Genomic DNA, 26732 nt, shown 5'->3' on the forward strand with positions numbered 1-26732 from the left:
TTTGTGTCTTGTATAAAACAATATTGTAACTGTTTTAAGTGCACAGTCTTATGCCTGATAATAGATTATACTATAGTTTAGATCTGTATGAACGACATATACCTAGGTAAATCTAGGAGTTTGATAGGGCTTTTTTGACCCTGCTTTACTTCGACTTAGGCGCTAGGTATAATTCCTGACACACAGACTGGCTAAGAGTTGTACTCCATAGCTGTTCGCGTGATAAAGCAAACCCGAACACAGAAGGTGCTAAGTTTGAAGGATGATACTCGGTTCGAGTAAACTATCTTTTAACGAGTAATTTGTTCTCCACGTATTTATTTCAGATTGAGTGTAGGATTTATTGTAAGTAACCAACCTTCTGAGATATGCTTATTCAAACTCTTTTTTTAATAGTTATTAGAAGAAGAAGAAGTATTGTCTACTACAAACATGTATAGATACGAAATATCATTCATTGTATCCATTATTCATTAACTCTATTGACAATATCTAGATCGTTAAGAATCTTTGAAATCCTTAATTGTAAAGGATATCTTTCGTCATCATCATCAGGCTTAACCGGTTACAATGAAAATGATGATTGAGGAGATCTGAGCCAATAGTTAGATAAGAAACATCAACAGCTTAAATATACAGACGGACAACGAAATGAAACATTGTTTGGTGTCCAGTAAACATAGTTATGTTCGTCAAATTAATTAAAGTAATACTTTTAGTTCTGCTTCAAGGAGCCATCAGACCACCACATATGCCACCACCTGTAGACCCCGACACGGATCTGTGGACTACCTAGCGGGTTACCGGGGCATATACTCGAAGAGCAGAAGTAGGAACAGGACAGTTTTTAGTTATTAAGAGTCTACGTTCAAATTATCTATGTGTTATCGAGAGAACACAGATAATTTTCACCCTACAAAAAAAAGTACAGTTGTAATAGTAATAATTACAAGTGCAATTTGCACCTACTAAAATCAGAAATCGAGTCCCATTTCTGCTTTACAGATACGAACGTACTTGCGGCCAGTCACTCAATCAGCCCGAATAAAGGGGTTATGCAACAGATCGAAAATGAAAGTGAATATTAAACTTATTTTTATTTTATCGTCGCTTTAGTGTGACGTCACGAATGAATCAGGTGCAGTGATTTTTATTAAAGGTTGATGTTTATGGCGGTCATAAGTCACGCAGGCCGCGGTATGACAACAACAGTGTAATGATGGTTTTTAATATGACAATCTACAGTGTGTTTCAGATATCATACTTATTCTTAAGCCATAAAGAGTATGACTAATATAGAACTACTATTAGGGGTTGGGCTGCAATTGATCGTATTATTTTTAAGTCCAACATTAATAAATGTGTGAATAGTGAAGCACAAACAAATAGATAACAAATAAATTTTGTACATTACTAGCGATATGTGTTTTTAATTTGAATTAAAGGACTAAGGTTTCTGATTTCTATAGTTCAAAATATTGTCGTAAGTTTCGACTAGTAAATATAAATAATATTAAAATAAAAAAATAAAAAAAACGTTTACCATAACATTTGTTATGATCGAAACTGGTAACACCAGTATTATACGTAATATACCGTTTTGGTAACAACTTGTTTATATAAAAAAAAATAGTTTTCGGCTAGTTCACGTTGTATTTATAACTGAATAAAATCAGGTGTCAATTATAATACATATAAAGAGTGAACTGATTTCACTAACTATGGCCTTGGTATGTCCGTTTCAGAAAGGACAAATTTTATATCGATAAAAACCAACTGGAAAAGTGAGGCAATGGCACTCGTATAAAGTTGATACGTGGAGCGAGTAGTTCTCGATAATTGTTAATAATTTTTATTTGTATAGGACAAACACATTTTCATAAAATTTAATGTGTAATTGTACATATGTGTACTTTATATGTGTGTGTGTGTGGTTTACGGTGAAGCCGTGGTCTCGGGTCGAGCCGGCCCATTCGTGCTGAAGCATGGTTCTCCCTGACTTTAAATTACACGTTAAAATTATATTTTCTAGAATAATGCGTTTCTGATGTATTAAGATGGAAATAAGAATATTAGGTTTAAGTTTGCATTAGCATCAATAAAAATAGAACCTCACGTTGTCTTTTCTCATACACAGTATGAATTTATTTCTTCAAACCAATCATTTTCGGTTCCAATTACCTCTATTCGAAAACCACCAACAAAAAGTTACGGTATATAATTTTATCATCATAAAAGTAATGAGGTGAAATCTAAATTTTAGATTTGAAATGATCGAGTACCTATCATTCATAATAGCGCACTGTTTAGCAAATCTTTAATGATTGTTTTTGATGCACTTATAATCTTGGTATAATTTTTAAGTTCAGTATATACATACATTTATGTGTATGTAATGAAGGTACCTATGTGTGTGAAGAGGAAAAACTCAATTTTGAAGCAAACTTCAATTTTAAGCTGACATTTTGTATATTTACATGTTTAGTTTGCATGGCTATATAGGTTAAGCTATATTAAACCTTATTTTTTTTATTTGTAATTTATATTATTATTCTTAAGTTTTGTTACGCGTCTGCATAAATTCTTTCTTGATTTGTTGGCCTTGACTTTATTGAATTTTTGTCAAAATACTATGTAGATAGATTAACAGATTTTGTATAAAGTATATCAGTATATATTCATTTATTAAATTCGACAGTAAGACGTACCTAATAATGAACAGAGAGAAATTAAGCAAAAATAGCAATACGAGTATCTAATACATATCCCACTCCACTTTTTTGTAGACTGAACCTCTTGTGTTCTGTATTTCATTCATGGTAGTGATAAACACTAAATGAAATCTAGACTACCATAAAGTGACTTGTATTTTCTTATGTACATTGTGACCGACTCCTTTTTTCTAGTAAATAGTAAAGTCATGCTTTATCTCAACTGATTACATTGATCCGGAAGAAATTATAGCAGCACTTATAAGTGTAACAATGAATATTAATTCTCAAGTTTCGTCCGTGTTTGTTTCCGAGGTATCTATTTTAATTTCTATGTATATTTTAGAATTAAGTCTATTCTAATGCTGAATTTAATTTAGTAGTTTGCTTGAAAGAGTAGAAAATATGAATACACAGAGATCTTGTTGTAGTTTTCTTGTTATAGAACTGTCATCTAGTTTTAGTCCATAGGTAAGTGGGTGGTAAAAGTGATTATAGGATCCATTCTTAGGTATTTATACTAATAGTGTAAAGATAATGATGTTTATTTGAACACGCTAATCTCCGGAACTACTCGTTCTAATTGAATAATATTTTTTTGTGTTGGATCATCCATTTATCGAGAAAGAGTTATATAAGTGTTATTATAAAACGTTACGCTGCGATCAATAGACTCCAAGTAATAAACGGGAGTAGTTTTGTTTATAAGTAATGGTGTTGGATACGCAATCTTAGGTCAGATTTATAAAGATAGTGATCCCGTATGTACATATACGAGTATACTCTATACATAGATTTTTAACCAACTCCCCAAAAAGGAGGAGGTTCTCAATTCAGCGGGTATGGATGTGAGCTGGAACTCACACTTACAAACGGTATTTAATGAACATTTTTATTTACCATTATTTTCGATCTTATCATTGGCCACAATTTACAATAGTCTATTTAGATAAAAACGGTGTTTAGAAAGTATTTTGATGCACGGCTGATTTACTTTAACTATAGGTACTGTCTGATGCTATAATTGTAAACGGATTTCGACTATGTACCTATTTCATTATACATATAGATGTGTATAATAAAATATCTTCGAAGTTTTACAGAATTGGAGTTTCTTATACTGAAGACTAGAAGAAAAATAGCGTAGTTTTAAAGTATTTAAGGCTGAGGTTTGTTATACGAGGTTTAAGTTACTCTAATCGTCGCACTCACAGGCATTTAATCCAGTCCTTAGCAATTGCTTTCGGAACAAAATCGTTCCTAAGGAATTGTTTAAGTAATCATTAAGTGTTTCTAAGTACAGCTGTTAATTACATTTAAAGCGATTCAAAAGAAACAAAATATCTCTTTTATGTATGTAGAAATACAAGAAATCTGCGAATAACATGTAAATATATGTACAATTGATGTTTTGTGGTGTAGTGTGTAGAAATGTACCGCAACTGCGACTAATCGCCATTCTGATACACTTGTACACAGATTAACCTCATACATATGTATAAGCATATACAATAATAATTTATTGATAACAAAATACTTGATGGTGAAATTCGACATACATTTTCCATGATAAACTAGGAATTTTTATTTAAACTAGGTCGAAAAATGCATAGATACGACCATTCGGGTGTTTTACCTAATCCGTAAGTAGTTAAACAACGTTTAGACTAAGCGAGCTGATTAGATATGAAAAGAATGTTTTAGTGGTGAAACAGTCATGAAACCCGCACACTATAAGACCCACTTTCCAGTCACATATAATGAGAATAGATTAAAGCATACGACTCTGTCCAAGTGGAAATATACGTCTGTGTACGAGTTCAAATCCTGATCCTAGAAACAATACAATACTCTCTAATAAAGTTAAGTTTTAGTTAAGTTAGGAGAGGCTGCAGTGCACGCACGTTAAAGAAATTAAAGAAAAACCTATTTATTAATAAACTACTCATTATTTCAAAAACCGATCATTCAAAATCATCATTCAAAAAAATCGATTAATTTCATGTTTATTAATTACAAAATATAAAATGAAGATTTGAAAATAGGTATAAAATTAAGAGCGCTATTCCCGCTGTCAAATTGTCTTAACAGTTTGCTGGGTTTATGTATGTATATTTTTTTGTAAAACAAATAAAGGATTTTATTATTAAAAAAAAAGCTAACGTTTTCGGTAAAGTGGTAATAAATTATTTTGTGTCCCATTATTTCTACAGATTAGTCTATAGATTGGAAATTAGAGGACATCAGAAATTATTTAATTTCTTGTATAATTCATGTAATCTCTTTCATCAGAACCCACACTCTGTTGTTTCTTTGTAACGTGGCCACGTGTCGCCAAACCTGTTAGTGTCACTAACATTAACAAAACAGCACGTGTCTACATTATATACAAACATATAAATTATTTACTTCATTATGTATGCAGGACCTACATTTATACAATATTCACTTTTGTTATTTTCCTTTAAAGGCGAAGTTTGTTTATCGTTGGACCAAAGTTGGAACTGTTGGGATTTCCATTTTATAGGGACTTTTTTAATTAACTTGACTGCCTCTTTGGTCGAGTGGTCGCAAGTGCGTCTGCCGAACAAGGGGTCTCGGCCGTGCAAAGGATTACTGGGCTTTTTTCGGTTTTTCGAAAATTTCTCAGTAGTAGCACAGAGTCTGGAATTAGGCCCAGTATATAGCAATAGGCTCAGTCTGGCAGGACTTATAACACTAATGGTGATAAATGGGTGTACATTGTATATGTACCTATGCCGCTATGTGCACCTCTGCCTGCCCCTTCAGGGATAAAAAGCGTGACGTTACAATAACCTTTTTAATGAACTAATGCACAACACGAGACTCTAATCGCTAACGATATTAATTTCTAAGAATAAACTAATGGTAGTCTGTTATCGCTACGCCATGCTTAAGCTACTACTAATAAAATAAATGTTTATAGGCATATCCTGTGTTCCTTCTCTCTCATCTTACGGAGTAGGAAGCCATTGCAGTATTTCGAGGGAAATCATGGCCGCGATTTCCCCGCGACCGCTTAAAATTACACCAATGGCACAGCTGATGGAAATAGGCGTATCCTCTTTGAAAGAACTAACTAAATCCATAAGCAAACGCAGTATTCTGATGTTAAATATTAATGTTAATTGAATATAAAGTAGTAAAACGATTGTCGATAAAATAATTCGATCATAAGCAGTATAAAAACAAAGCAAGAATGCAAGTAGATGTAAATATTGATCAAACTAAATTGCTACACACATGGGATATAATTCTAAAGCGTACATATAACGTAACAAATTTACAAAACAATAAAAGTCACTTACTTCGCATTCCATAGTAAGAAAATCTTTCACAGAATTCATTTGTGACTATAAATCCCACAGCCTTTGGATACGGTAGTTTCTGAAACAGAAAATAGAGAAACAGTCAATACCTATACAATACATACGTATGTAGTTTGATATAAATGCAAGAACATAAAATTAATGCTCGCTTTAAAAGTAATAGTTCTTTTACAATGCTTTTCAAACATGAATAGGAAAGTCAACGACCTATCTAATGTCACTTGAAGAACAGGTTCAGACTGCAATGTTATTTAAAAAAAAAGTACACAATACATTAAACGTGCATATCCATCAAAGTGCGATCATGAATTAACAGTTTTGATCATCAAATAGAGACAGATCACAGTTCAATATGACGGTGAATCGATCATATCATCGTTTCAAACTCAAGCTGTCTTCCCATCTCTATGAGAAACGAGGCTTTTGAACGAGAACATAGTTAACTTCAAAGGAACTGACTGGCATGTTGTCTATACTATGCTACCATGTGCTCTAAAGATTGCACAGACGAGCAAATTGTATGGGAGTGCTTTGACTCATCCTTTGTTACAGGTTACAGGCTTCTATAGGCCGAATTAATAACCTTTCCCGATCCAAAATCTTTGGATTAAGATCGATTGATCGATTGTTTTATGTATGTATGGTGTAGTATGTATGTATAGTGCGTTAGAATAATAATAATTAAAATAATATTAAGGAACTTCACAATCATGGTCTTATACTATATATATCACAATTTGTTTAATTTTGGTGTTGTCATCAAGTGTATCGTTAGCCCCCAAACTAGGATAGTCCTGTATCTTGGCGACTTGAGTTGAGAGAGAGCATTAGTTATATGGCGTTTCTGTTAGAAATCGATTAATAAATTAGTTAACAGATTTTTGTTTCAAGTAGACATTACCTAATTTCGTTTAGTGATCGTGATTTATTAGATGCAGTTTGTAAGGTTAATACAGACAAAAATGTACCCTACAATGCATTCTCTGTGAATCGTTTTTACAACCATGAAGCGATTATTTTGTCGTTAGCGAATAAGCATGTCTGTTCGTTCCTACATTTAATCGACTGTGATTACGAATGTGTTTGAAATTACATCATTATTCAGAATGTGCAAACATTCCCTTTTGTTTTCCTATTTGAGTTATCTAGAAAGTAATAGAATTAACTTAGTTATAAGGATATTACACGTGTTGACACTCTTTAATGGAACTAACTTCCATTGTTTAGATGAAATTGTTTTAGTTTTATAGCCAATTTAAATACTCATAATGAGTAAGTGTGACGACGCGACAACGCCGTATAACAATGACGTTATACAATAAGAATTGAATTCCATTTTATCGGTTTAGCAAAATTGTTAGTTTGAAAAACTGTGAAAATTTCCTCATTCTGTGTAGTCTTTATCAAATTACATAAAATTATGTATTTAGGTTTTCATTTCATTGGAAATTCGGTTCAATATGTCCTTATTTTTTATTTATAGAAATATATCTTTATCGAAAACTCAACGTACTTAACAATCACCGGTAAGATTAACATAAGTAACACCTGTATGAGGTAAATATAAGTTTTATTATAAACATTGATAAATTAATTATAATATCAGTCACACTACTCAGTAATTAACACAAATCTGTTCTAAAAACATGGTCAAACAACTGTACTAAGTATAAGTAAATCTTATATTTACTGCACATACAATACATAAAACAAAATAACTCTAATTATTTCCTTCTTGTACCTGCTTAGGTTCTGTTCTCTGCTCATGACATGGAGTAAAGTTTATTTATTATCTATGGGCTAAGCACGGCCGCTATTATACTCTGTGCTATCAATGGAGGGTGTTCGGTAAATCAATAAGTTCGCGCAACCCCATAATATTGCGCCTTGCAATTTAAACGGTCACAGTCAAAAGGAACCAGGAACTATTTAAAATACTTATTTGTTTTTTTTTATTATTTCACTGTAACAAGTTTTAAGACATTGGAACATTAACCTTCTTGTAAAGATAAAGTGAATGTAGGTACATACTTTGTGTATCTTAAAAATTGTTGGTATATACCCGGTTTTACGAGTCGATCGAGTCCACGGTAAAATCATTTTTATTATAAGAGTACTTGCTAATTTTGTGAAATTTACTTCTTTTTTATAAAATTTTATACAGAAATCAGGTTGTTGTAAAGGTAAACGGTATCTTTTTATTAAATCGTATCAAAGCATTTCGATAACTCTTTCCTTTTTGTATTTTATATTTAGTGAATCAATAACCTCTGATGAATTAAAAGAGTAGAGTAAAATAGTTTCCTTTAATCGCTTTTCCTATGAAAATTTATTTAAACCATTAATACAACAAGGTAATACAACCCAGCTGATAGTAACCAGTATGTCACTGTCACACAATTTCATTTACTTTAATATCTCCTTTGAAGCGTGCGCGCGAGTAACCTAAATATTAGTGAAACTTGAGAGTCATTGTGTCCAATCTTTCATTAAAGATCGTAGTCTTAATTAGAACAAAGTGGAAGCTCAATTATCGTGTTATATTTGGGGCATCCCATGTCTCGAATTCCTACAACCGCTGCATGCGATCTGCGAAACTGGTAACTACTGGATTTTGTATTATGGTCAAGCCGCCGAGCAATTAGAGTCAATCGCGCCGGCTACTCGCCGGACCACCAACAAAAACTTGATTGGCAAAATCGTTTCAGGACGGGGTTCATAAAAATGAACCCAGAACTGGTTTATATCGTCAGACATGATCATTAATTCGGACAAAGTTTACCTGAGAATTTGAAAATCAATATTTGCTGTATTTTTATTTACTTTTGAGCGAGAGAATCACTCAAGACTTTTAACAATACAAGATACAAAATGACGGCATCACCTATACATAACTGTGCTTACCATATCTGATCACAACGTTAGTACATTGTCTCTTAAAGTTCGTTGTCATTTGAGAATAAACTCGAGGAAAAAAGCTGGGAGTGATTTAGCATATGAATGACAAAGATTCCAATGACTAATTCAATACGAATGTGACAATAATGTTCACAATTGAATTATTGGATTGAATCGTCCACGTCGGTCAGTACATGCTTGAGAGTTTATTGTTATATTGAGAAACGACTATTAAATATGAGCAATTGACCTCATATGTATTGTGCTAAATATAGCACGACTACGTTGAACATAGTTATATTCTTAAATATTATAGGTTACTGGGATAAACGGCTAAAATACCTCCAATTTACAATTCTAAATGTGTTAAATTGGTTCTGCATACAAAATGCTGATTGTCATTAGAGACTCTTGCTTAATTTGTTTTATTTCATAGGTACACAAAAAATAATATATGTATGAAAATATTGACCATTTTTGTATAAAACAATTATACTCAAGTTGATTATCATAATAATATTTTATTATATTTCTAATGGTTTAATTATTATGTCATGTTATGCGATTGTTACGCTACTACTGATCACCACATCATGTGTCCCAGTCCCAGTACGCTCTGCTCATTAATATGAGCATCTAGGCTTCATCATGGCTTGAAACTAGTCGAGGTCCTCGTCAAACAGTTACGCGAGTAAGCCAATAACATAATAAGTAATTAAGTATATCCCACGAAAGTTATAATAAAATTAAAATATGGTTTGTTATATCTTGCATAAAACGAACCAACAGTGTCAAGCACAAGTCTTAGTATTAATAGTATTAATTAGTTTATTATAAACTGAGGAAATTTATTATGAAGAGGAAGGAGACGCTGCAGCACTTTATATTAGAGTTGTTAGAGCTCAATTACCTGAGCTAGAAAGTGCTATCGGCGACAGGGAGCGTCGGACTCTTACTGACTAAAACCACCCCTATCCCACTCCTACTTTTAGAGCCCAAACCCCTGTTACCCGCAGGGCAGTCCACAGCTCCGGGGGAGAAAAGCTATTTGATTTTCAAGTGCTTAGTATCAGTACCCCATTTTATATAATATCAAAAGAAAACTGTTAAAGCCCACATGATATTGAGGTATATCTAAAGCCGCAATCGAGCACATAGACTTTATTTAAAGCACCTATTTCACTCTTGATCGTTTTAGTATCCGTTTTAAATACCTCTTTGAAATCTGCATCGAACTACTTAAAAGAATTAACATTTTTAAGTACTTAAAGTAACAGTCGCATCACTACATCACTAGAAAGTACAAAACAAAGTCGCTTTCTCTGTCCCTATACCCCTTTGTATGCTAAATCTTTAAAACTACGCAACGGATTTTGATGCAGTTTTTTTAATACATAGTGTTATATGTATAAATACGTGCATAAGATATCACCATTGTAACCACGCGAAGCTGGGGCGGGTCGCTATAGTATAAAATTAAGAAATATCGCGTAGAAAACCTTAACTTAACGATTAATATTTTCCTTTCTACATAAATAATGGAGTAATTAAAATTATTTCTTATCAAGTAACTTATCAAGGTTGCAGGAGCTATATAAGGAAGAGGAAGGAAGACCAACCTTACCTTGATAGAGACAGTATGTGCCCTGCCTCTTAAACAGATAGTGTCGTAATAATATAAGAAGGAAAGTAACCGAGCCAATGTAACTGTATACACGGTTAACAATATACATTATACATATGTACTTAATCCAATAGAAGACAATAGTAATAGTTTATTATAAACATTGCTAGTATTCTCGCAACCTCGTCGATTTTAATGCCCTCCTAATATTTCAATTTTATTTTGTATTCAAGTTAATACAAAGTTTTGAACCTTAGTATACGAAATATTGGTCTACAAAAATTACCTATATAGGTATATTAAAACATACAATTACTTAATAATATATTTTATATTAGTTTCTGCCAGCGGCTTTGCCCGCATTCATTATACAAAATGTAGCATATTATGTGTTATTCCAGACCACAATCTACACCTGTTCCAAATTTCTTCTCGACCCCTTAAGCCGTTTTGACTTGAAGGAGTAAGAGACAAACTAACATACAAACTTTCGTATTTATATAATATTAGTAGGATTGGTAGGTATAGAAAAAGGTTTGCTATTTTTTCGTACGTTTGCTAGTTTTACGTATCTAGTAATCAGTTTTGTAACAGATGAGTCTTATGATGGTTAGTTTTTTTAAGTAATATTTATGGCTACAAATAACATTATTTGGCGCCAAGGACATATTATATAAGTCGTGTAGATGACGGCTCATTGAGTTCAGTTGACTTATATGAAGGGAGTTCAACACGCAAGAGTACCAGGCAAGCAGCAATGGCAAGCTAGTGATATATGTTTCTGCTCTTTGAATTGCAAAGCGTGAATTACTACTCCTCTGGTACATTAAGCATTAGAAACTTATCATAATACGCGAATGTCTCACCTAATTAGCACAGATTCCAATGATCACCAATTATTACATTCATAAACCGTGATAAGGAGATATTGACTTTATATTCGCAGCTCAGAGACACGTGCCTATAAGGTATCTAGATATAAACGTTGCTTTTATTGACATAAGAACAATAAAATTGAGGTAAACCGTATTATTATTTATTTTTCCTTTAGCAATTTTAAGGAAAAATAAATAGCATTTGTTTGCGTTAGAGATATTCAATCTTACATCAGTTTTATTCACAAAACAGTATGAAGGGCTTCAGATTCACGAAATGCATTTTGGTTTTAGGCATAACAAGCGTAATGGCGGCTACGTCTATCAAACAGAATTTGGCTGGGGCCTGGGACATTAGCGAACGAGTGGCGAACACTGTCGACCATTTACGGGCTTCAATAGCTATTGATATATCAGCTGATATTGGCACATTTTCGGGCCTTCGATTACTCGTAATGACAGTTATGAACGTTCGTTGATTAGTCCATTGAAATGTTACAATTTGAGGGCCGAATTATGCATTTTTTAGAGGACGCAATTTTATTTTTTTGTCATGTAGGGGGGGTCAATAGAAGCTTAACTTGAAGTTTGTGGGGTCGCCACCCTTGTCCCTCGGCCGCCATCTTGGAAAAAGGGATGGAAACACTTTTTTTGCTATATCTCAGAAACTATGCATCGTAATAAATTTTTTTAAATCATAATTTGTAGAAAATTATTTTGCCTACAAATATGTTTCACAACTTTTTGCCCCTAAATTAACAATTAAAGAAGTTATAAGTAAAAAAGTGAAATTTTGTTAATAAAATTTTCTCTTTTGCTCTATAACTTTTTTTTTACATTTTATAAATAAATGGCTTCAGACCAATCTTGTAGAATATTTTTTCGAGAAATTTTTTCCCCACAACTGTTTTCAATTTCATTCATTAGAAACTCAGTTACAGCGCTCCGAAGTTAACCGGGTTCGTCAAATTAGTCCAGTCAAATAAGCTTAAATTAGGTAAGAATCTCGGAATGCGAGATAACCAGCTGTAATTTTGTAAATACTTGTATATTGACACCCTAAAACTTGTCTCAAAACCATGGTATATATGGTAGGGTGTAAGCAACTCTTAAAATTCAGGGTCAAAGGTCCCAAAAATCGTTCTTTTGCGGTTTTTTGGAAATAACTCATTTCCTGTGGGTTTTTGGTATTTGTATTCATTATCTATATTGTAGAATACAAAATTCTCTACAACTTTTGTCTAATTTTTTTTTTACATGGTGAACCGTTGTCGAGTTAGAGGGCGGAGAACGCACGGTCAATTTTCCACTTTGGAAGCGTCTATCTTTCAAACAATTGAATTTGACGAAAAATAGTTTTAGAAACCATAACGTCTTTTTTAATGTCCTATCCATAACCAACCATCACGGATAGGTTAGCTGAAAAAAAAATGTCTGATGTGATGCAGTGACCGTGCGTTCTCCGCCCTCTAACTCGACAACGGTTCACCATGTAAAAAAAAAATTTAGACAAAAGTTGTAGAGAATTTTGTATTCTACAATATTGATAATGAATACAAATACCAAAAACCCATAGGAAATGAGTTATTTCCAAAAAACCGCAAAAGAACGATTTTTGGGACCTTTGACCCTGAATTTTAAGAGTTGCTTACACCCTACCATATATACCATGGTTTTGAGACAAGTTTTAGGGTGTCAATATACAAGTATTTACAAAATTACAGCTGGTCATCTCGCATTCCGAGATTCTTACCTAATTTAAGCTTGTTTGACTGGACTAATTTGACGAACCCGGTTAACTTCGAAGCGCTGTAACTGAGTTTCTAATGAATGAAATTGAAAACAGTTGTGGGGAAAAATTTTTCTCGAAAAATATTCTACAAGATTGGTCTGAAGCCATTTATTTATAAAATGTAAAAAAAAAGTTATAGAGCAAAAGAGAAAATTTTATTAACAAAATTTCACTTTTTTATTTATAACTTCTTTAATTGTTAATTTAGGGCAAAAAGTTATGAAACATATTTGTAGGCAAAATAATTTTCTACAAATTATGATTTTAAAAGTTTTATTACGATGCATAGTTTCTGAGATATAGCAAAAAAAGTGTTTCCATCCCTTTTTCCAAGATGGCGGCCGAGGGACAAGGGTGGCGACCCCACAAACTTCAAGTTAAGCTTCTATTGACCCCCCCTACATGATCAAAAAATAAAATTGCGTCCTCTAAAAAATGTAAAGCTCATGTAACATTTCAATGGACTAGATGACCGCCTAACAACTGCGAGTTATGAATTGACGTGCCGCTCGATATTAGGGGAAAAATTTCCAGTTCAATGTTTTATAATAGATGTTTTAGCCCGCATATAAGTTCTATATACTTATATATAAGCTAATGTTATTAATGATATTTTTCTCGTTCATACATATAATTGAAATTGAATTCTAATACACACACAGATTACACAATTCATTATGAATTTGCTAATCACAACACCTTTGCTTACCAAGGTATAAACTTCTTAATATGCGACATTTTTGCAAAAGATTTACCAATTTTGGACTTAGTATCGAATTTGTCAATTTGCGTGGGTGCACGAGGACTAAGTCTTACTTCATAGAATACTTTTGTGAATGGATTAAGTAATGTTCATTTAAATAATGTTTGTTATTTATGAGTATAGATTGGTTAATACTGCGTTGTTCTTAGGTAATGTGACTTTTTTTAGTCTTGTTGGACTAATGTTAAGGTTATCTTTGTATGGTTTGATACTTATGAGAATAAAGACCAAATTTTCATAGCTAGGCTATATTTTTGAAGTTCAACATAAATACTGATTTTTATGTATGTACCTAAGTAATCTTGGATAGTTTATGCGGTTTCCGACCACAGTATGGAAAATCAGTGATTTATGTAGTTTGTAGGTATGTTAGTTATGTTTATATATGTATAAATAAATACACTTGAGACGCATATAAGGAAATATTCGAATCGAAAAAGGAAAAGTTTGTTTACGAGTTCCAGTTTCAAAGTAAGTATAACAAATAAATAGTTGACTTACTTAATATTCCAATGTTTATCCTCAAAACATGTATCTCTGCAACTATTAAAACGTACTAGGAATAATAATGTTTTAAATAAGATGCCTGTTTTCCACTATAGTCCTACCACTAGTGTGTCAAGGCTAGTATATTGCAACAAAATAAACCGAAGGCAATTGGCAGGCTTCTCTTATCAATAGAATTTAAATTCAAACCCGATGTTTTAGGGTTTAAGTTCGCTAAACGAGTGTAATCGTGTATTTTAATTGCTAAGCAAAAAGTAATAGCGTCGCGGCGTTTGCTTAGAATTTTCTTGTTTTACTTTTTTTTTAAGTTACGAAGAAAAAGTGTTCATGAACGGTGACATCGATCTAGTTAATCTTCTAAAGTTAATCTACTTTAAATGGAAAATGTAAACTGCAGAGAATTTTCTCAGAAATTGATTCGCTGACGTGGGTGCTTAAGTGCTACCTAATATGCCTTCAATATATTTTATTTAGGTACTTACAAACTGTACAAACGAAGTTGTTTTCCCATGTGTATCCAAATTTATAATAAACTTCCTGACAAAATTCGGGAACTACCTATGATTCGGTTTAAAAGGGCATTACGAACATGGCTAATTGATAATCCCTTTTATTCCATTAAAGAATTCTTGCAATGTAAGTTCCCGAAATAATTGTATATTTAAGATAAATATGTATTTTTGCATGTCACTATATTATGACTGAATACTGTACTGATCGACACTTTGTAACACCTTGTTTGAAACTGTATTCATTAGCAAATAAATCCTTTGACTTTGAGTTTGACTTTAGTTACCAATTACTTTCCAGTGACGTAGGTATCAATATTTTAAAATACGGTACAGATTTAAATACGTAAAACTGATGTTTTCGCTAATCGCAAGATGTTACGATGTCAACAAGATAAATGTGACAGAAAAAAATATCTCAACTCTTTGTGAAGTTGTTGATAAGTACTGATATCCTCTCCAATGGATATAAAGTCCAATATGATAGTACTAGATAACTAGGTACTAGGCTAAAAGGTACACTAGACACTTGATTTAACCAGTACTTAACCATTGTTGTTAGATATTTGATAACACTGTTCGTCCTATGTATAAATTTGTACAACACTATACAATGTATTATAATTATTAAAGGTACAAAACTAAAGCTTATTAAGAGTTTATAATATGCATAGGTATATACAGGTTGTCCCAAAACGTGACTCGGTGACAGGTATTCTTATGACGACTCTGGAAAGCACAAAAAAGTATTTCCATTTTTACCCGACTGCGCCAGAAGGAGGGTTATGTTTTTCGAGTGTATGTATGTATGTATGTATGTATGTATGTATGTATGTATGTATGTATAATTGTTTGGCACGCTCTGCAGCCTAAACGGCTTGATGGATTTTGACTTGAGAGGTGTCGTTAGATTCGTATTTATTGTGAGAGTGACACTGGGTATATCAAAATAATAAAAAAAACAAAATGGCGGATTTTTGGCGCCAAATTCGAATATTTCTCACTCTCTAGCCTAAACGGCTTGATGGATTTTGACTTGAGAGGTGTCGTTAGATTCGTATTTACTGTGAGAGTGACACTGGATATATCAAAATAAAAAAAAATCAAAATGGCGGATTTTTGGCGCCAAATTCGAATATTTCTCACTCTCTAGCCTGAACGACTCGATGGATTTCCGCTTGATAGGGGTCGTTTGATTCGTATTTACTGTGAGAGTGACACTAGATATATCAAAATGAAAAAATAATAAAACTAAAAAAAATAAAAATAAAAAAAGTAATTTAAAAAACTAAAAAACCCGACTGCGTTTCTTTATAATATTAAAATGAAAAAACCCTAAAACAAGAAAGTCATCGTAAAATTTAAGCAGTCGGGACCCATTTTAGAAAGCCAGCTGTATGTGCCCTCACAAAGTCTTATATTTAGAATGGGTCCCGACTGCTTAAATTTTACGATGACTTTCTTGTTTTAGGGTTTTTTCATTTTAATATTATAAAGAAACGCAGTCGGGTTTTTTAGTTTTTTAAATTACTTTTTTTATTGAAATAGTTATAGAGGAATAACTGGGAACAACCAGCCACCCTCGTATTCAGACACCCCTAGTGACACTCATGACATTTTCAACTAACGTGACCACAATTTTTCATAATGTAATTTCTTTTTTGTTTTAAAAAGCTGGACAGTGTTGTTACTGCCTTTAAATATCCAAGAATTTAGTAGTTTTGTTTTTCACAAAAAGCAGTAAAACAGAATTTTATAAAAAACATCTCATATCTGGTTTGAATACCAGATTTACGACAACATATGCCCGGTCATTTGCCCAAAAAATAATCAAATTGTATCGTCGAGTATCGTGTATGTATACAGGTTGTCCCAAAGGACAACATATTTTATTAATATACTTTATTGCGGTTGGCAGCTCCAATTCGCACCTATATAATTGAAATAAGTGATTGAAATATCCAAAACCTCATTATATTAGGTACATCACATCAAATCACAATTGTGCTCATCATTGAGTTTTTTAATCTTAAAACGTACTTACAATGTATTTGCAAGCGAATCTTGCGCGCCATGACCTTATTTTTCAAGGGAATCCTCATGGTTCAGTTTGCAACAAAAAGTAAAGAACTATACGTAGGTAAGTACCTACTTGTTTAGTTTTTGTTCCTTCTTTCTTCATCTATCTGTCACAGAGACTGCATTTGTTAAGTGACCCCTAGTACCACTGACTACGCATCAATGAAAATGGAACGTAGTGCTACGATCATAAGTAGAAGTGACCGAATTAGATTTGAAAATGGATTACCTACAGACTAGCTGACTTGGCAAACTTCGTACCGCTTTCAAAATATTTCCTGAGCTTCCCTGGCCTACCACAAATAATTCACGACCACAATTTGCCAAATCAGTCCAGCCGATCTCGAGTTTTACTGAGACTAACGAACAGCATTTGATATTAATATATTATAGAGATATATAATAGATTTAATAGTATTTATGTGACCATTTTGGAGAAGTTTTCGTTTCGTAACATTACCTTAATCTTCAACAACGTAAATAAAATACTGGCTACATTTCTTGCATCCAACGCAAGATGCAGATTATAGTGACGTAACGTGAAACGTCTGACAACTTGCTTAAGGTAATGGAGATATGCCAAATGCAGACTGTACAAGGATTTTTAAGATAAGTTTACGTAAATAAACATACAAATGAATAATATTTATAGAAGCTGTTAAATTCTATTTAGCTTAAGTTCTTATGATGTGACAAAGTTTATAATCTTATCACTGTTTAACCAAGATCCTTAGCAGATAAGCCGCACGTGATGAAATCTAGCAGCTGTTGAAATGATTAGCAGATTCGTCTAAAGAATCGCGACTGGAGAGCACTTCACCTGCATGTAACACCTCGCGTGTTCTTATCATTTCTACAGCTGTCAATACACTTATAAGGACTGTCATGTACGACAAAATGTTTAAGCAACGCAACGTTTTTTATCACAACATAAAGTATGTGAAAGATAACGCGACATTTACTCGTTTCAAGACGACGGACGTCCCGATTTTTTTTTTAAATAAAAACTGTCTTTTAACAAAAACTTACGGCCCGCAAATTACGGAGAAAACCTGTCGTAATTGTACGGTGTACCTGCCACAATTTAAGGAAAATATTGTTGCTGTTTCCAAACGTACCGCCGTTCAATAAAGGAGCGGTAAAACCAGGTTTTTTGAGGCCAGTGTTGTTTTTGTGGCTCATCTATCATTACATTACGCAATTTTGGTTCAAAGTATTTAGTACCGTATCATAATAAATCCGACTGTGAGACTAGCTACCGCTAGGTACCAATCTCCTTTGCTATAAAATAAAATATTTTAACAAACCAATCGGAAATGATTTCCACCAATTAAATAGCCGCAGATGGCCATATTGGAGACGTTAACGTTATTTTATGCTCTGTTAAAATTGAGTAATGCGTGTTATATTGGCGGGCGGTACACATCAAATATACATACTTTCTGAATTCTTAAATACTTTCGCGTTGAGTATTAAAACACCAACTATGTTTAATTAACTTGAGCCGTATTAACGGTTTATGCGGCAAGTCTTACTTTGTGTGTGTATTTACACTTTCACTGCCAATATCTTGGTTGCCATTAGTATACATTTACATAGTTCAGGGTGTATTAGGGACTAGCTAGGTAACAACACATAAGATATAAATATTTTAATATTAAATCCAATTTTGCGTGAAGACTGGATATAGCATATACAATTGGTCCTGTCAACAGCAATGTTGTGTTAATATTTTATTACTAACGTGGTGATAAATGGTATATAGTTATAATTTATAACACGAACATAATAAATATGGACACTTTAGTCGGCACGTGGAGATCTATTACTAAACTGTTTGATGGACAATCCCGAGAGTGTTGACAGCCACAGATCTGAACAATAAGTAGCAACGTTTTAATGAGTTCTTTGTTTAGCAGTTTCTAAGACATAATCTCTCTAATTTTGTGGGAAAAGATACAGTCGCAACTTTTATATGACTCTTGAATTTTATTATTAAAGTAAAATATAATTTGCCTCTTGCACCATGTGTCTCGTGTCGTATAATAAAACTGCGCGTGGTTTTTGTCCAAGGCCTTGAGAGGAGAGAGCCCGGGTATTGTCGCGTTCACTTTCCAAAGGTAATTGCATGTTGCAACGGCCGCACATGCCGTGTTCTGAACATATGTTTGACTGACAACAATATGAAGTTTACTGAAGTACGACAACAACGCAAATAACATCAATTTTTAACTAAAGGGATTGACAGATGTGCAATTATAAAACAACTGGTTTTCTTTATATAATATCCGTGTAACATTAACACAATTCTTTTTAGATTCTAGTCCAATCATTAAAGGATTTCCTAAATTATATTTGTCGTTTTTATAATCAAAAGAATCTAAATAAAGAAATTAGATTACAGTTGCAAACTATCTGTCGTAATCTGTTATACAACATACATAATAAATGATACGTTAGTTACTTCCACAACATCTAAATTGGTCGAGCGTAAATATGCGTGATGCTTTATATTTTTTCTTACATATTAGCTACTTATTAAAATAACAGGTTTGTATTGTTATATAAAGTTTTCTACACATTTTTCTAAGAGATAACAATCGTGTACAGACTGATGTATGACCACTTGATCACAATAAATACATTTTTTTACTGATCCAATGGTTTTTCTCACCTTGGACGAGGGGAGAGGGAGTGTCAACTTACTGACTAAAAACCATTCCGTTCTTACTCCTGCTTTTTGAGCCGGTAGCCCGCTAGGCAGTGCGCGACACAATAAATACCTTGTAGTACAATTTATATTACGTTAGGATTCAAAGAAAAAGAAACTAAGTACTAATGAAATCGTTAGGTAAATCCCGATATAAAAAACAAAGAATGTCAATATTAGCAAATCTTTTAAGTAGCTATTTAATTGCCTTTGTTCTGTATGTGTTAAAATCGTATTCAATATATCAAACACTGTTTGCAGAAACAAAACAATATTATCACGAAAACAAAGAGAAACTATTTGTTTCCCTTCACCTGAGTATCTAGGATTGACAACGTTTTATCGATTTATCAATAAAATTGTCTTTTTATTTACCAATTCCATTCTTCTGCCAATTGACCAGTGTTGAGTGGCTATTGTCGTTGTGCCACTTTCTGAACTCATACTTAGTGACTTGAGTGAGGGATCCCCCCTTTTACATGGTATATAAGTCTAGACACAAAGTTAAACAAATAGACGTAGGTAGGTACTATACGTGAATCCAGCTATGGAGAAGGGAATCCCTCCAAGATAAATAGCTGAGATGAGAAAATTACACGTGGAATCGCGGAACTCGGGAAGCTCCATAATATACAACTTAAGATTACTTTCACTATGTGTAGACGAGGGACTCTTCTCCGAACAGGACAACACGATTCAGGAGGATTTCAGTTAGGAACTAGTCGGATTCCTCGTGAAAAGGTTTTATTAGTAAGCTGTTTAACCATGACAATTAATAATTCAGAATGGTGACTAGCATCCACCGAAAGCTTGAATCAACTGCATCACGGGTAATTACCCTTACCGTCGTACTCAGGCATCAGTCATTTTGTGATACTTGCAGAACAATATCGTTTTTAGATAATAGGTAAAGTATAATCATTAAATATCTCTCAGCACAGCAGTTATTCTTCTTTATTACTTATTCGCTCTGTTGCTAAAACTCCCCCGTACCACGTTGGATAGTCTCTAGTCTGCACAGGCTTGATGTTACACGTGTTTCGGTAATTATACCACCATCTCCGGCAAATATCTAAAGATCTAAAACCCGTCAACGGCAAACGTTAACTACATACAAACTATGATCCTCAAAGTAAGTAGCAAGAACAGAAGATAATAAATTAATAAAGACTGCGACCTTGGTTTGATGAACACGTACTTAACTACTTAAAATAATAGTTAATGGACTTTAAATTTTTGCTATGATTTATTCAATTGAATTTGGTTTACGCTCAGCCTCTTCATGTGTGACAGATAAAGATACAAGCGTTTTATGACATATCATGATTTGTAACAACTTGGCAGACAAGTGTTATTCAATTTGTACCCACGACATAATTTACAGAGCTACATTATGTAGGTTACAATTGCACGAGAATTAAGTTTTTGAAATAGCATCAGCCTATAATGTCCTAATAATTTCTCTGAATGTAAGGATATGTTCCAAAATCTGTCACTACGTTTGTATGGGGCAAATAAAAGCTTAATACAGTACGTCTCAACATTCGATTCTAGTATACCCTACCCTAGCACTTGTATTTTCACCTTTACATCGTCTAAATCATGTAGATTTTAACGACTGCGACCCAGCAGAAACTATTATTTTACGTTTGTTAAAGTTTATTTTCCTCGCCAAGTAACCTAGTACGTGATCATGAATGCTGTCAGAATGTTGTACGTAATAGGGATTTTTATATTCTTTTCACTTTCGCCTCTAGACTGTCGCTTGACAATGACAGTATTTGTTTTGACTATAGAAAAGTGAAATCAATCGACGTCTAACACAAAACTAGGTTCCCAGTCTAGCAAAAATGTTTTTATATTACAATTAATATCGTATCTTCAAGAATGCCAACGAAGCGTGAATCTTGCTCAAATTTATTACAAGGTTGGAAAAAAAAATGTTTTTTTATTAAATATCTACTAAACTGAACGAGAATGGACATCTTTTTGGATTTTACAGTTAGTTATACCTAGTTACCTACAGTATGGACTGACTGTTTGAAGATAAAACATTAGTCTCGGAATTGTAACAATTGTTTCACATGATCATGCAATGTAACACCCACTTTTGTGCAGTAGGTAATGTTATGAGTTTAGGTGTCATACAGGCAGTTATACGGACCCTATTTATTAATTTCTATCTACACCAATATCTATATAAAGCTGAAGTGTTTGTTTGTTTGACCACGCTAATCTCTGGCTCGGATTAAATAAATCGTTATGTGTTCAATCAAAGGAAGGCTGTAAGGCGCTACGATCAATAGGAGCAGAGCAGATGAAATCGTATAGAAGTAGCTAGTACTTAGTAGTATTATATGTACGAGTATACAGCACCATTCCAGACTTTGTGGCATTATCAAAAATTATCACAACACAGAAAAACTGTCGTCACTTTGTCGTTTTTGCGACTACTCGACCAACAATTAGGAAGCCAGAGACGAAATTATGGTCATAAAAATAAAAATCAGCACGCAGAGATAACGGTTCATTCTATAAACGTTTTCTAAAGCCTTGAGTGTTTAAAATATTTCCTTCCCTTTCAATTTAAGTGTGGATTGAGAGAGCATTTTTGTACACAAAATTGATTGTAACTTATGTATGTTGTATATCCCATCCCATCCCATCCATCAGACCACCACAGATGGGGCCCAGTAGGGCTGATGCCTGATCCGGAGCTGCGGACTACCTAGCGGGTTTACCGGGGCTCCGGCTCGAAAAGCAGGAGTAGGAACGGGGTGGTTTTTAGTCAGTAAGAGTCTGACACTCCCTCTCGCCGCGCCCAGGGCGAGAAAAGTCTTTGGATGATTTTCCCCCCTCCAAAAAAATATACTGTTGTTGAAATTATTCCATTAATTGACAATTAAAATGTTGACTTCTTATTCTTATTTGTAGAAATCTATAATTTCGCATGAGCAGCTTTACCAGTCAGTCATATTCGTTCGTTTCAGAAATGCATTTTTTGGCCTTGAATTGAACATAAATACGTTTTGATCTGAAAACCTATAGATAAGTACCTATATATTTATCATAGTGTTGAACAATTGACATTAATATAAGTACGAGTACACTATAGTAGGCGTCGTAATCTGTATGCATACAATTAAGACTGATTACTCTATAACTACTAGTACATAGGTACATATACATAATATATTATACATAAGTACTTCTATAATTAAACATACACCGTACAACACTGGGACATGTGGGTAATTCGTATACAAAAATAACACCTCCTATATACATAATACAAATACAACGTTTATATGTATATTTGAAAAAAAAAATAAGTGTTTTTTTATCGTGTCGTATCCCCGGCTTCGCACGGGTGCAATGCTGATACTAAATACACGACAGAAAAACTGTAAACGTTGTATATAAAAATATAGCGACCCACCCTGGCTTCGGACGGGTATAACATATAAATCCTTTGACACTCACTGAAAAATTTATTAAAATCGATCCAATAGTTTTGATTTATTCATTCAAATTCAAATTTTTCAAATTCAAATTTCATTTATTTCAACCCAATTTAAGATCATAATACAATATGATAGAAGATAATTTAAGCAGGCATAATAAATATCTATATAATAATAAGAAAAGAAGTTCAAAATGTCACTAATGTAAAATTTAAATTAAATTTGTAAAATGTAAAATTAATGTCAGCATCAAATCATACACAAAATACAAGTTAAAAATTAAACTACATGTCAAATCATTACCACGTTACATTTTCTTTTACTTTCAATCAATTAACCTGGTTTCAGTTATGAGTATAATTAACGTTGTAGTGCTACTTCATGATTATATTATCGCTCACGTTGGGCTCAAATATTCGATTAACCATGAACCGTCACGTGCTAGTTTATGAGCGTAACCTTCGGAAAAGTCATGAACTGATTTTCAAAACAATTCATCACAACAATCTTAATTATATATAAAATTCTCGTGTCACAGTTTTCGTTGCCATACTCCTCCGAAACGGCTTGACCAATTTTAATGACTTTTTTGTGCTTATCCGATATCTATGAGAATCGGGCAACAGCTATTTTTCATCTCCCTAAATGTTAGGGGTAGTACAACCCAAAATTTTTTAATTTTCTAGCTAGAAGCTAGTTTATATGTAAAAATTGATGTTGAACCTACCGAATTCTCCAAACGGAGAGAAGACCACCGGTGGTCCGTGGAACAACAGTACGCAAAACGCAAATATGGTCCGCGAAATAAGTAAGAAACACAAGACAACCCATAATAAAAATCAATAAACCTCACGCCATTTGTCCTCGTAGGGGTAGGCAGAGGTGCATTTGCACATTACGGCACTTAATACCACTGTACATTGTACACCCACTTTTCACCATTATTTGTGTTATAAGTCCCATGTAATAGGGGTGAATATAATAAAAATATCACAGGTAAAGCTCAAATAAAATTAAATTTATGCGATCTCCAACCTTCCAAGCGTGATGATTGTGCCAAATCTTCTCAAGAAGAAGCAGCATCAACATATAAGGACAATAGACTGTCACGAGCTACAAATGTTTGATAATCGACTTGATAATGTTTATTAAGTGTATAACTTAATAAACATTATCAAGTAATGGGCATTGTTCAAAAAAAAAATACCTTGTGTTTTTATTGAATTTTTTGATAATATAGACCATTTAAAGAAACTAATATGAATATTTTGATAAAAGGATCAGAAACCACTTCAAAAATATTTTTTTAAGATTTTCCACTATTTGATATGGGTGACGTCATCATTATGCACAGAACAATAGTATCTGTGCTATAGTGTGGTTGCATTAAAAAAGTACAACTGTCAATAATAGCTGTCTGAATAGAACTGTCAATAATAATAACCTTAATATAGGCAATAAAACAATAAAACCTGTGATAAAACGTAATTTAACATATGATATGGACAATAATGGGACTGACAATATCATAGGAGTATATTACTTCTGTGATACTTACATTAAAATGATATTCGCGACAATACATAGTATAAACTTTGTAACATTTCGCACCAGCTTCTCGACACCACTTCTATCGTAAGTCTTCCCTATTGCGAACGAAGATTTTGTTTGGACTATTTTTACAATTACTGCTGCAACTTGGAACAAAACACTTTCTGTATTCCATTTTCACTTTATGCAGAAGAAACTTAGAATTTGAAACTTTGTATTTTTTGTAAACAAAACCGAAACAAACTGACATGACATTTATATTTGACAGTTGTAGGCTTGATTCAAAACTTTTTAATTTTTGAAACATGAGGCAACGATCCTAATGTATACGTCCTATTATGACGGGATTTGAAGGACAAGCAAGGTCAACCGTATTTTAACGAAATATCAATAAATAATAAATATTTTAAATTTTTAATTAGTCCATAATGATTAGTAAGTCTATTCCTCGAAATGGTTTTTCAATTACGATATTTTATTTATAAATTATGAACAATGCCCATTAAGTGGTATTAACAAACAATCGATTAATAAAAACCTTAATACTGTAAATACTGATAACAAATAAATACCTAACACTTGATTGTCTTCGAGGAGGGGATTATAAACAAAGCTTGGCACGATTATTTACTAATTACAGATATGTACTGCAAACTATAAACATTACATTCAAACTAATGGCATCATCCTCTTATCCTTAAACTAATTGTTATTCGTCGCAGTACTTAAGTTCTATAATTGATTGTAGAGATTTATGTTAAATTTGCTCCACTTTAGGATTTTATCCTATATCGTAGATGCGTTTACAAACATACAAGTTCACATACACATGATACCCAGACCCCAAATAACAATTTGTAAATCACACAAAGAGTTGCTCCGTGCAGGAATCGAAAACGCTGTACGTTCCACGGCAGCCGGTGGCCCAGCCACCGCACCAGCCGTATAATCAAATTATGTATGTAGGTATAAAATATTCTTAATTCAATATTTGTATTTATGCCTCAGCACTACATTTTGTTCACGGAATACAGAAAGTCTTTTTTTTCCATGGTCTTGTATCTTGTTAATGACTCAATTAATTAAGAATTAATCTTAAACAATATTAGTTAGTTATTCCATGTTAACGTAAAGATAATTAAATAGGTAATTAACATTGCGCGGCGACCCGCAACAGCTACAAGTAAATATGTACTTGTAAAAAGGGAAGCCCCATATCCCAGTTCTAAAGAACATCACTAGAATTGTACCCTTAGTACAAGTTTGCTTTGCGTTTAACGAAAACGAAACGAGAGCGTGTTCGGCGGTCTGATTGGTTGGTTCGTTTCGTTTTTTTTTATGGAACATGCCGCCCTGGGTCCTTAAAACACCAGAGACGTTACAAGTGTGTTGCCGGCCTTTAGGGGTTAGGAATTTAAGGGTTGTTGGGGAATCGGGGATTGGGAACATTGGGAAGGGGGGAATTGGGCCTCAAGTAACCTTACTCACACAACGAAACACAAAGCAAGCGTTATTTTTTTCGTTCAACGTAAAGTAAACTCATACTGGGGTACAGGAGTCATTGACCCAAAAGTAGCGATTTCAATAATCACTATCGCTCGTAATAAATTAAGCCGAAGGCAAACTCCTATGCAAATATGTTCAAGAACAAGATACTATTACATCACATAAACTAAATGGAATAACACTCCGGTTTGCAAAAAGATTATCACATTTGGTTACTATCTAATTCTCCGTGACGTGTTTAATATCAACTAATCTCTCTTGTATTTATTTTTCTTCGTGTTTTTATTCTTATTTGGGATGAAATAAAGGTCGTGAAAAGACCTTGATGAAATAATAATATGGCTCAATTTGCTAGTTCTTTTTTAAAAAGGAGGTTTATAATTTTTACCAGTG

The 26732-nt window shown here is 33.2% G+C and overlaps 1 protein-coding gene and 1 long non-coding RNA gene across 3 annotated transcripts in view; one reads left to right on the forward strand and one right to left on the reverse strand.

Annotated features, from left to right (window-relative positions):
* The window catches only part of LOC118268059 (peptide transporter family 1), a 48577-nt gene that overhangs the window by 13080 nt on the left and 8765 nt on the right, over positions 1 to 26732 (reverse strand). For both annotated transcript variants that reach the window (XM_035582285.2, XM_035582291.2), the window contains exon 2: positions 6041 to 6119. In XM_035582285.2, coding sequence (XP_035438178.1) covers positions 6041 to 6119 — 79 coding nt within the window. The remainder of the gene's footprint in view (positions 1 to 6040; positions 6120 to 26732) is intronic.
* LOC126912356 (uncharacterized) lies at positions 13467 to 16304 on the forward strand. The gene is made up of 2 exons (XR_007706998.1): positions 13467 to 15929; positions 16073 to 16304. It is a non-coding gene; the product is annotated as an uncharacterized LOC126912356 (long non-coding RNA).

The sequence above is a fragment of the Spodoptera frugiperda genome, chromosome 25 (assembly GCF_023101765.2).
Source record: "Spodoptera frugiperda isolate SF20-4 chromosome 25, AGI-APGP_CSIRO_Sfru_2.0, whole genome shotgun sequence".
NCBI classification, from domain to species: Eukaryota; Metazoa; Arthropoda; class Insecta; order Lepidoptera; family Noctuidae; genus Spodoptera; species Spodoptera frugiperda.